General features: G+C 36.5%; 1 protein-coding gene across 1 annotated transcript in view; it reads right to left on the bottom strand.

The window, feature by feature from the left end:
- ATP6V1C1 (ATPase, H+ transporting, lysosomal 42kDa, V1 subunit C1) overlaps positions 1 to 9,728 on the bottom strand; it is a 16,935-nt gene extending 7,207 nt beyond the window's left edge. The window contains exons 1-5 of the mRNA XM_010006464.1: positions 9,549 to 9,728; positions 7,600 to 7,667; positions 6,400 to 6,485; positions 5,332 to 5,426; positions 316 to 407 (exon numbers count right to left, since the gene is read on the bottom strand). Of these exons, the coding sequence (XP_010004766.1) occupies positions 316 to 407; positions 5,332 to 5,426; positions 6,400 to 6,485; positions 7,600 to 7,667; positions 9,549 to 9,680 (473 nt within the window). The 5' untranslated portion in view covers positions 9,681 to 9,728. The remainder of the gene's footprint in view (positions 1 to 315; positions 408 to 5,331; positions 5,427 to 6,399; positions 6,486 to 7,599; positions 7,668 to 9,548) is intronic.
- Between the last annotated feature and the right edge of the window lie 2,806 nt (positions 9,729 to 12,534).

Raw genomic sequence — 12,534 nt, 5'->3', positions numbered from 1 at the left:
GGAAAGAGTTCCTTGTTTAGACAGACACCCACATAGCAGTGTTACACACCACTTCAAAAGCAAACTTCTCTGAAAAGCTCCAGCAATTGATACTACTCATACATACATCTCCGATTTGTGCTCTTCAATCACAAGTGAGCTATTACCAGCAAGTCAGCTGGTAATACATGTTCTTTTATGACAGCTGCCATTCAAGATTGATACACACCTCAAAAATACATTAAGTTTAGAGCCTGTGCCCCTTCACACGTTACTAACTTTTCATGATTAGGTAACTTTCCTGTGCTACATTAGAAAAAAAAACAAGTGACTTACGCATTCTTTCTTTCCAAATTCTGAAGGTTCCCTTTCAGGTTATTGTACGCTGAGGCTCTGGCTTTCAGATCGTTGTCAATCTGGTTTACTCCCTTAAAGATACAAAGAAAAGGAACAGTGTCTAAAGCATTATAATTATTTTTAAATTATTTCATAATTTCAAAGCTTAGAACTGCCATTACTGACAAATACACAAGATAAAATACTTATTTCCCTAGTGCTTCAAAAGCTTCATTCCAAACTGAGACAACTCTAATCTAGAATTTGTTTGAAGAAAAAACAACCAATAACAGAAGTTACACATCCTCTTCTAATATCAACTGGACATGCTGCTGCATCCAGCTGCTCCTTACTCCATCATCTTAAGGCTACCACACATTGTCTCAGCTGACAAGAGAGATCATTTTAAGTTCACCTTCCTACTTTAATTCAAGTCCACCTGTGAACAGTGGGTAGCATTTCCTCCAGCTATGATCTCACTTCTCATTATACTTTTCCCTCATTAGAGTTTTAGTGACAAGAATGGTGGTACAATTTTATGAATAGCAAATCAAGAATTAAGTAACCCAAAGCATTATTGATTTGCATCATCTACAACAAAAAAGGAGACACTGTTGCCCTGTATTTGCCTACTGCAATTTACACCTTTCCTTGGTCAAAGACAGAATAACAACTAAGCATGACATCTGTCCAATTTCAAATGGCTGTTACTGTTTGCAGTTCTAAATACGATCATAAATCTTCTATGCCTTTTTTTCCTCAAACAGACCTATTTCCCACTTTGTTTGTTTGAAAAGGAAAATACAATAAATTGTATCACCATCTCTCTTCACAAAGCCATCTTTTACTTGCTGATTTACATTGGCAGTGGCTCTCAACTATGAATAAAAATCTGTTTTACAGATACTTTCTTCATTTAATAAAAAACTTAAATATTATGAAGTGTCTGAAGCCGCACAAGGCCAATTCCAGGGTAGACGGATAAACAGCATTTTGGATTTGAATGTAATTTATTTCAGACAATAAATACATACATTGTCTGATCAAGCAAAGGCAGCATTGTATATTTAATGTCTCTGGCAGCCTTCATCTTTCAAACCTTCACACTGAAGTTGCAACTGTTTTACTGTTTTGACTCTGACTCTCACATTTAGCTTGCCACTGCTGCTCAAATAAGCCATCTTTCTCAAATCCATCACCCAGGATTAATTGGAATTATAACAAAAAAGTACTCATTTCTAGCTAGGGAACTTGGCAGCAAGTGGAAGAACACAAAATAAATTAAGCAATTATTATGTCTTAAACATCCAATCATATGCCTATGAGCATGTATGCTATATTAGGAAATACTTTAAAATCAATATACTTAGTAACAGTTGGAAAACTGAAGGAACATGGCATCCTCATGCTGCCTGCTCTCTGCTGCACTGCCTCCTCGGTGTGAGATGTAGGTACAAATGTATAAACATTCCCAGCAACAAGAATGTGCACATAGTCAAGGGACCCTCTGGGCTTACACTGTTGACAAAACATTTTGTTTGCATACAATACATTTTAGTTTATTTCCACAAAATAGATCTCTCTTAAAAGGAAATTCACTTATTTATATAGTGACCTTCTTTATGGTAATACGTAAGTACACTTGTCTGTAGCAGAAAGAAGTATTAAAAGCCTGAACATTCTGGCAGTTTCATTTGGCAACGTGTTAAGGGCTTGCACCTTTACAAATGAATCAATGCTTCAGACAAAATACTCTGAGAATAAGAGTTTACTTTTTAAACAGATGAGTATTTAAGGTTTAATTCTTAATTGCTGTAACCTTCAGCAAAGCATGTGGAATGTTTCAGCAGACAGCACAAATCACACATCTTCATGAAAACTTTTTTCTCCTAATAGAGATGGCACTAACACTACTTTTTTTTTTTTTTTTGTACAGCTGGAAGATAGGGTTAGGGGGAAAATTAATCAGAAGTTATTAAGCTAGAACCTTTGCACATTTGGACTTTTTCCCAGACCGATAACCTCCCCCTCCACTTTTTCCAAGGATCAAAAATTCCAACCACCGTTAATGACAAAACAGCAGAAACCACTGAAACCAAGCACTGCCTTTCTGAACCAGTTCCATCTATCATTCCCTAATTGTCAATACTCAAATTAATCTAATTTGTAAAATCAGCAGCCTTTTAAAAGATGACTGCTTAGACAAAAGTCTGTTACTGCTGCAATGTCTGGAGTCTGCTGTAAATCAGAATCAGCTTTGCTTCCTATTAAAATGTAAGAGAACGTAGAACCACCAACTTCAATGTCACAGCAGAGCTCTCAAAAATATTTTTATAAAACTGTCAAATGAAGTGACAGTGCAAGCTTCCTTTTGGTAGTAGAATTGGTGAATAACTCAGAAATGTCAGTGAAAAATGAGGCAGACATGATATCACTAACAAAAGTAACATAGTGGACCTATTTCTACACACAGCAAAATTCAGATATTTAAAACACTCATATAGTTATTGGCAATATGTAAGTGACTTCTTGTAACTATACAACTAAGCTGTCATATTTCAGTAGATATCTGGGTTGCTGAAAATGCTGGGTTAGGGCACTATGGCTATTAAGGTTGTCTCCATGCAAAACAGTGTTATGACCATTATTACAAAAACAAAAAATGACTAGGTTGATAGCTCTCACAGATACCATCTTCAAAGTTTTCAGAATTGACACTGGGGTTCACAATACTTTTGAAAGTTTAAGGCTGAAAATACTTGTGGGATTGTTTCAGTAGTTTCCTTTTACTTTAAATGTTTCCAACACTGCTATAGTTTTGCCTCAACTGCCAAACTCCCCACTGCAGTTGTCATTATTTACTCTGGCAGACATCAGAATCTGCTGCCATAGTGAGTGAGGGAAATTCAAAACCATACAGAAAGAGTAGTACCACTTGAAAAGCTTGTTGAATCATGTTACTTTAACATCAACATGTCAAAAGGCTTCACAGATTTTAATTGATGTAGCTCTATCAATTATCCTATATTTCAATGTTAACCATATGCCAAAGTGAAGATTTTAACTATATAGTAGACAAAACTGTCCTGTGACATCATTTCCTAGATGTCTCTTCTACAACAATGCAAGGCATTTCAGTCATCTTCCTTTTTTCCATATTATGGAGATGTATCTGTGGCCCACAATCAAAAACCTTTTTAAATTATTTGAAATTAGATTTAGTACACAGGTGTCCTTGAAGTGTCCTTACAGAAGATAAGTACAGCTAAACATGCAGAGAAATGTAAACCCTCAATAGGATGATACATGCTGAAATCCAGCAGATCTGCTTCTCTGCATTTAGTATCCAGCTTAATAATTCAATGAGTTCCTAAATTAGATGGAGAAGAATGTAAGCCAGTTATTTAATTTGAAGTCCAGGTTCTGGAATACAACTTTGCTGCAAGCATATGGTTCGTTTAGTGAACTCCAGGACACAGGATAACATGCAATGAATCCTTGCTAGTACTTCAATGAAGGGCATATCCCTTCATATTCTTTGTTGCTTTTTCAACAAACTTAATTGCTATAAAAACAGTTCTGTACTCTGGGAACAGGTAAGTTCCAAAAATGAAACAAAACGCAGCTGAAGGCTTTTTCTTTTTTCTTTTTTAATTCAGTAACTTTCACTCCTATTCTAAGGCCAAATGAAAGAAAAGGAACTTTTTCAAGAACAATTTCCTTGATAAGAACATAGAAACTGCATCACCCTGCCTTACTTATGTTCTCTCTATCCCTTTTCCCTAGCAAGTTCTTCTCCCAGCTTAAACTTCATGCCTATACCTGTCAAGTAGCTGCTGTAAACAGCTGAATGCTTTTTTTCTGATACCTTCTGAAGAAGCAAAAGCTTATGTATGATCAGATATTAAGATGATGATTATTATTATTTTATATCTGTGGAATATTTTTAATGAGCAAATTTTAAGAGTCAGTCAGTCACTCCAACAAAATTCCACACTGCAGATATTTTCCAGGAATAGATACTGAATGTAATTTGCGGACTAAATTAAAGTAGATTCAAGCTATCTCCAAACACAGTATCAAAATAAAAAGGTTATTTGCATTCTCAGTCAGCTGTGTGCCATATATTACAATTTCATAATCAGCAAAAAGTTAAACTAATAGATTCAGGAAAGAAACATGAAGAGAATCTGCAGTTATTGCAAGGCACGAATATAACAGCACTAACCCCTCTCTCCACCCTGGTTATGGTTCCTACATGTCCATCACTAAAGACTATCTCTATATGATCTGGAACAGCTGCTTTCTTCTAGGTTATTCTTTTTTCTAGGTATTCTGTTAACAAAGATAATTTCAAGAGCCAGTTTGCAGATCACAGAAAAGGGAAAAAAAACCCACCTGAAAAAGCTGGGAAGATACAAAAGCAAGGGTAGCTTACAGAGAACTCTCTCACTGTTTGAACACACGAAGTCACTGCTAAAGACCTTACCAGCGCTCACAGCAAGTACTAACCAAAAGAAGGCCCCAAAGCATGAAAAACTTTCCCAAGGTCAGGACAGGGTGAAAACCCATTACAACAATCAAGTGAGCTTTCCTTACATCTAACATTGAAGGCTTTTTTTTTTCCCCCCTCACAACTAAATGCCACAGCATTCAGAAGGTAAGATCACTCCCTGGTTCACTGCTAACAGCCCACAAAGTTTGAGGACATGAGATTAAAAAAAATTAAGCATAAACGACATCACTTGTTAGCTATGTATTTGTAAACTCAGTAATCTTAGGAAACTAAAGTCAGCAAAGACAACATGATGGCATCCAGGCAATACTCTTAAAATCCTTTCTCCATCCTAACATACTTCTTTGGTTACTAAAACAGATACTGCTACCAGACACACTACTGTTGTTTTTGAAGTAACTTGAAGCTAACAAAAACAGACAAATAGCTTTGAGTACCAACTTTTGTGCATAAATATCTCAAGTTCAAGTAGAAAAGTTTTATAAAACAAATTACCTTACCTTTCCAATAATTTCTGAAATATTCTTCAAGGATTGCTTGATTGGGTATTTGGCCATATCCCACTGAAACCTTGTTATATAGGTGACCAAGTCAACTAAAATTTTAAAGAACTTTGTTAAGACAGACACTAAAAAGAATGATATATTATATTCCATATAGGATTGCTGTAACAGAAGAGTACTGTAACTGAGTGTTTGTGGACCTTATTGCTTGAGGAATTTGAAAATAAGCAATCAAGTTGTAAATTATTCATGACCTCTGCCTTCAAATAGTGGCTTCTCCATCTCTGTAGACCCTAAATGCTATTTACTAAGTCAATGATGGCTGGAGAAGTGCAGACAAGACCCACTATTTTTTGCTTTGTGTGAGAAATGGGTGGGAGAAGAGAGAGTTATGATACAAAAAAGGCAAAGATTATAGTCCCTTCTAACCTTAATCACTCTATGATTCTATGTGGCTCAGCTGAAGCAACAGTTTTGTAAAACTATGAGACAAACTACTCCAAGCCCCTATCTCAGAGTAACTATGTTAATTAGGACCATTGCACTTTGTTTCCCCCTCATATGAGCCTCTCCTGCATCAATACAATCTATGTTAAATTTTATGAAATGGCTTTCAAAACAAAATATTGACTTAGAGACTACTGTAACTCTTTACTATCATAAAATGGACAAATATTTCCATGAGACAACTAGTTTTATAAATGCATTTGGGAAAAGCTTAGTATAGCTTTTATAAAATCACAGCTATTCAAATGACAGACTTATAGAAAGAATGTTTACAGTGATCAGTCACAGTAATTTTTGTTTCACCAAAGACCAGTGATGACAAAACACAGCCCTAAAGGATCAAAAGGCTTCTGTAAATGAGTATTTAACATGTAGATTAATTTACTGCCATTCTGGATCCTATAAACTATTTCAGGCCAAGTGACTCATCAAAAAAAGTACTTCCACATCTAAACTAGGATACCAGAGGGTCATACAGAGAAGAAGCATCCAGTATGTTTCAGGATCATCACCTTCCCTATCACTTTTAGGATGCACATATTGTAGTTAACACTTTACCTCCATTGGCCAGAAGATTCTCCTGAACTTTATCTTTACTGTCTTCTAGAACATCAGCCATATACTGGGCCACTTTCTTTACAACACTGAAAAATTAAAGATAAAGATATGGAAAACAAAACAACAATATTGAGAAATAGCATTCATGAAACTCATCTGAAATTTCCTGGGAAAAGAATAAAGAGATTGGATCAAAAATCAAGAAGTGATTGCTTTGCGTAAGCTTTGCAAGAGCACAAACTGGCCTCAGTAACTGAAGGTGACCAACTTCTCAGACACATGCCAAAACTTGATTTAAATCTTTCTGTAGTGTTGCTACTCATCTGTTCTCAACAAGGTGATGCTACTTCCCTTGCCTTCAGATAATAGGGGTTGACTTCAGGTGTATTTCCACTATACTCTAACCTCCTTTTGAAGTCTGTGAAACTTTCAAAACCCTAATGCCTTTCTAAAAATAAATGGTGAGGTAGAAACAATCAATAATCCAAATTAAACACAAGGCAACTGTGACAACGAAAGTACAGAGATAACTGATGAGCCCTAAACCCTCATGAAATCTATAACACACCTGACTTCCTCACTAGAAAGGCTATGTTTAGTATTAAATGCGCCATGCCCAATAGTTCCCTTTTCTATTTAAAAACAACTACGTAAAACTTCTCTCTTTCAAACAGAACATGGCTCCACATGTTCTGGTGATGTGAAGTTGTTACATTTGTTCAAAATCACTTTCAAAGGACCATTAACTTCTTCAAAATTAGCAGCTTTTGCATTTTAATACTAATGCTGTTTCATCATCTCTGTGGATTAGCAAACTACAGTTACCTCCTCAAAGTCTGCAAATACTAGTTTAACTTACTAAAAGAACAGTTTATACTCCATTTCATCACCACTTCCTGCAGCTCTCAGGCTCAATTCTTAACAGTTCTCAGGATCCAACAGCACACACCAATACTATAGGGATAACCATCCTTCACTGATGCATAATGTCCCACTTTCCCACAAGAAGCACAGATTTATTTATTTTTTCAAGTGCAGATACTAGGAAAAGGAGCAGCTTAGCTTGCTGACTACCTGCACAGGACCACTATAAAACAAACAAAAAAATAAGCTGGAAATAACCTGTATATTATTAGGACCCAGCAAATCATCACATCATTTATTCCAGTATTTTGCATGCTAGTAAAAACAAACTGCTACCTCTCCACAAATGCATCCAGTTTCGCCAGCTCATCTGATAACCCAACCAAAACATCCAGTGTGCCAACCTAGAAAGAAAGATCAAAATGCATTAGCAATTGTATAAACACAGAAAAAAACAAGTAATGATAAAAGCTCAAACTCCTGAACAGGTTGCTTTGCAGAGCTACATAAAATAATGTACTTTCAGACTTGTTGCTGTAACAAAGTCACACTGTGTTTCATTTGCTGACCCCTACAGCACCACTGTATCAGATCTAACTTGCTCTAGTTTGGCACACAGTTTTCACCCTGCTTTCCACCTACCCAAAAGCTGTTTAAAAAAAAGTTTACATTATGAATTGGATGCATTTCCCACAAGTCACTTGCTTCTGCATTTGATGTACTACTTTAGAGTAAATCTGAAATTTCTGTAATGAGGTATCTCTGTGCTGGAGGCATAACAGGACATTGAAAAGTTTGAATATACAACAGTACCACAGCTGTCAGGCCAACATGAGTCTGGACTTTTTGCATCTGGAGTAATGGAATATCTAGCTTGTCTGCAAATTTTATTGGTTTTTTTCTTCCCCTCTAATTTCATGTAATAATCTAAAATAATATGTACTCTATGGGATAACACTTAACCATGTTAGACTGCATAATTCAAACACAAGAATTACAACACAGTAAAATATTCTGCTTAGATTTTCCATAAACAAGTCTCAAATGGGTCTATGACATCGAAGCACAAAAACAGTACAGCTATGCTGAAGCTAAATAGCCAAAAGGTGGTTATTTTTAAATAGGTCATATAACAGTGTTTCTTTGGATCTCTGCAAGTCCTTACATATTTGTTCATTCTGTTCAATTAAAGTAGGAGATACCTCCAAAAAGATCACTCATCTCTAGTATTTTAGCTACAAGTTTATATTTCTTGCCAAAATATTATTAGGTATAAGTGAATCTTATCAAGATGCTATTAATGTTATTTTTAGTCTAGTATCTTTGTTCTATATATTTGAATGCTCAACCTTGCATGATTCCTGTTCTCTTTAGCTTTGATGCAGAAAGGAGCACAATTCCTTATGTAACAACACAACAAAATCGTTTTCACACCCCCCCTCTTTCTGAGCTACATGAAGAATAAGGAAGCCAATGATTTGACTAGTCACAAGCCACAGGGCAAGTCAGTCTTTAATAATGCTGCTCTTCAATAGAGACTAAATCACTGTTTCACTGACTAAAGGATCTCAGTCCTTAAACAGTTTTATCAGGCCCACAGAAGCCAAACTATTTCCTATTATATATACATATATTACTATTATTTTCAGCTTCTGTCCCTCTTAGGGACAGGATAGACCTGTTCCTAATGAATATGCTGGCTCGTAATTTTTCCATACCCTGGTAACTGTATTTAACCAGGAGAAACTGCTTTTAGATTTTGTTTCTCTTTGCTTCTCACTAATTCAAACAGTAAGTTCAGACAGGTTTTTTGCAATTTTCTGTAACATACATCAGCAGGTCACACTGGAATGCTCAGACAGAGACAACTACTCTAACAGAAGAACGTTACTTCTGCACAAAGAAAATACAGGAGCTGTTCAATTAACTCCTGTATTTTAAATCAAGCCTTTTTACTGCGTTTCAGCCAGAAAAGGATAAGCAGACAATTCAGAAGTGAAAAACAAAACAACTTCCCCCCCAAAAAACATCACTAATAAAACAAAAAAAATCCCAACAGAAACCAAACAAAAAAAATCCCACAAAATTCAACAGCAAAAAAAACCAAACACAAATAAGATAATTGTTGTCTAAATTATTTTTCAGATCCAGCCATGATGATCAAAAGAAGTCAGCTGCTTTCTCTAAAAATCTATAAGTATTTCCCATCTGCAGCTCTAGTCTGAAGAAACAAAGATGATGCAAACCAAACATACTACTTAGGACATGACATGGGGCTTACAAACCTTCAAGTCCGGAATATTGAACTTGGAATTAGTAGAAAGATTGTTATGCTTTGTAGTTGCTGCATGTAGTTTCTCCCATGTCTGTTGACAGGTTTTTTCCCCAGGAGCAGAAATCAGCCAAAACTCGGTCATTTTTGTGTCTTTATCTTGACGCTTTGTGCGTCGGAAGATCAAGGCAAGATGCTAGTAGAAGGTAAAAGGGGAGGCCAGGGAGGGAGGAGAAAGAATATATGACATTAGTTTAGGATTCAATGCTTCGCCTGAAGAAAAATATCTCATTCCATGTTACTAAAGTGCAGTTCTAGCCTCTGGAAGAGATTTTTACCAGGAGTATCACGTGGCACCAAATTATTTTTTTCCTATCTTCCAAATCACATTTTCACAGTTGGAAAGTCTTTTTAAACTGCCCATCCTGCTAGCTGAAGTGGGCTGAATTTGCAACATTAGCATCTTTCAACTGCAATGCAACAAAAGATTATGAGCAAACCATCTAACTGAAAATAAATCTAATAAAACAGAACTCAAATTGTATTTTCACAGTTGCATATTTTTCCCAACATCTGTACAACAGCCAACTTTTTTATGAACCCATAAGAGAAAAAACAAATTGCAACTCTGTCATTATAGCTTTTCCAATCACATTTCAGATTGGGACAGTGTTTTAAAGTGACTAAATGCCTACAGACTATTAAAATCTGATAAACTTCAGTTCATCATTTCAAGCAAAGAACGTTCTCCTCGCAGCTAAAAATTTCAACAAGAACAACAACACTTTTTAGTCCTGGTATCTTTCTTGTCACCACAGACCTTCAATAACATCAAACATACTGACTGAGAATTGGCACTAAATACAAATTACGTTGTGACACTTTGCAAATTACCTCAAGCACTTAAGAGAACATACACTCTTCTGTCACTAAGAAACAGAATAAGCTGGTTGAGAGTTACTGGATTTTTTTAGTAAGGGAGTGAAGAACAAAATCAAAGCATACCTTGACAGAATCTAAATGTCAAAATTTGGTATTTACAACGTCTTCTGCAGCAGCATTGGAAGAGCAGAGACTAACCTATATTTCATAATGAGCACAGAGTACAGCACTCATTTTTTCTGAGAGACAGAATCAAATATTGTAAGAATTAATGCACAATAGCAAAATTTGCCCAGAACAGCATATATAGGCTCCTCACCTGTGATTCTAGGGTCAACAAGTTACCATGGATATTGAAGTTAGAGATAAGCTAAAAAATGGCCTCTTAGCTGATTCTTTTGTTCAGCTACTCAGGAAGACAAAAGCTGAAGGAAGTTTACCAACTGTTAAACTAATATCACAAAGCACATCTTGTCACAAGGATAATAACCACCCTCCTTCAGTTAAGGGGCCTTGTTTATACCAAGAGATGGTGACATCCAGTTATTGAGGCTCTTGATACAGCACACTCCATGATGTCTGACATTCTGTTACCAGGAAGTAGCACAGCAGTGCTAATTAAATACAGACGATGCCAAGGTGGCTACAGATAATTGAGAAATCAGAATATTCCCAAGAGCAGACCCTTGTTCCACCCTCACACAAGTCTGTCTGGCTGACCCAGCCAAGTTCTGGGCATTCTCCTGTGCTGGGGCTTGTACTTGCACAGCTGGTTCTATTGAACAGCAAGAAGTCAAGGACCTGGAAGTTACCTGTGCTCTCTTCACTGGCACTACTCTCCTCCCCTATCACATTGCCAAAGCAGATTGAAGGAGAAGGGATAAGAAGTTCTGTGTTCCTGGGAAAACTGTGTGTGAGAAAAGGGGCTCAATCTCTGAGTAGGGTCAATGAAAAGACCGGGCCTACTTCCCCTACCATGTTGTGGCCTTGACTGTTGGGGAAAGGTCCTAAGAGCAGAATCAGAGGGGGGTGAAATCTATTCCAATGACCCCTCACGATCAAAAACATGTACTGTCACAAACCTTACTCATACATCGTACTGATGATTTTGGTATCAGGAGGTATCACAAAAAATTAAAAGAACATCAGTTGTTACCAATAGAACATAATAAGCAATGGGGCTTCTTTGTTCAGGGAAGCACTAACCAGATTATTTCACTTAACAGGTCTCCATGGGAGGTCAACTAATTATCCACAATTTGAAATGAGAAAAAATTTCCTCTTGTTCAGACTACTCTGAGGCATTATCTTTCTTAACACATGTCAAACTACTTGAATCCACTGCGCATGATGTTTTCCTACACTTCACTGAACCCTGGCCCTGTAAAAGACATGGCCAAGTTTACTGTAACCTTCACTCAGGCAGGGAGACACCGCTACAACTGACACACATACTCAAAGTGTTTAAGCTTTAAATTGTTGTTTGTTTGTATTTTACTATACTAGGACTAGAAGAGGCTTTGGAATGAATGTTGGATAAATAAGAGGAACTATTTCAGGCAGGACCAGCGTGCAAATAGCCAAGCAAAAGACAGAAGAGTCACAGCATAGAAATCCAGGTTCCTATTCAGTAAAACAGATTGAGCATTGTACTCTCATGTTTTCCACTATCACAAACAACGCTTCCAGAGATTATACCACCTAAGGAAAGAACTACATGTTCACAATGACACAGTCTCATTCACTACATTATGAACTTGGAAAATCAGCTCACCATTTTAAGTCTAACTATCTTCTTCCAGGGCGGAAAAAAGAACAATAGGCCCATTGCAAAGAATAATTGCTTTCAATAAGCAAAGTTTTCCAATCTTTTTAACTTAGTTTTCAAAGACCAACTGTTGAGACTTCATATTATGACTGCAAGGCTACCATAAACAAGCTTGAAGATACAAACACCTGACAGAATTGCAGCAAATCTTTTTACATGGTTAAAAAACAATCAACTAGAGCACTTAATGATTCCTTAATATCACTGATTGTTCAACTGGATAACAAAGGTTTTTCTCTACTGCTCAAAGTGAAGAGGCACAGGTAGTAGCTCCCAGGAGTCATTATCC

This window comes from Chaetura pelagica, unplaced genomic scaffold (assembly GCF_000747805.2).
Source record: "Chaetura pelagica isolate M959 unplaced genomic scaffold, ChaPel_1.0 scaffold76, whole genome shotgun sequence".
Taxonomy (NCBI): Eukaryota; Metazoa; Chordata; class Aves; order Apodiformes; family Apodidae; genus Chaetura; species Chaetura pelagica.
The sequence above is the reverse complement of the archived record's forward strand: the minus strand, read 5'-3'. Positions and strand labels throughout refer to the sequence as shown.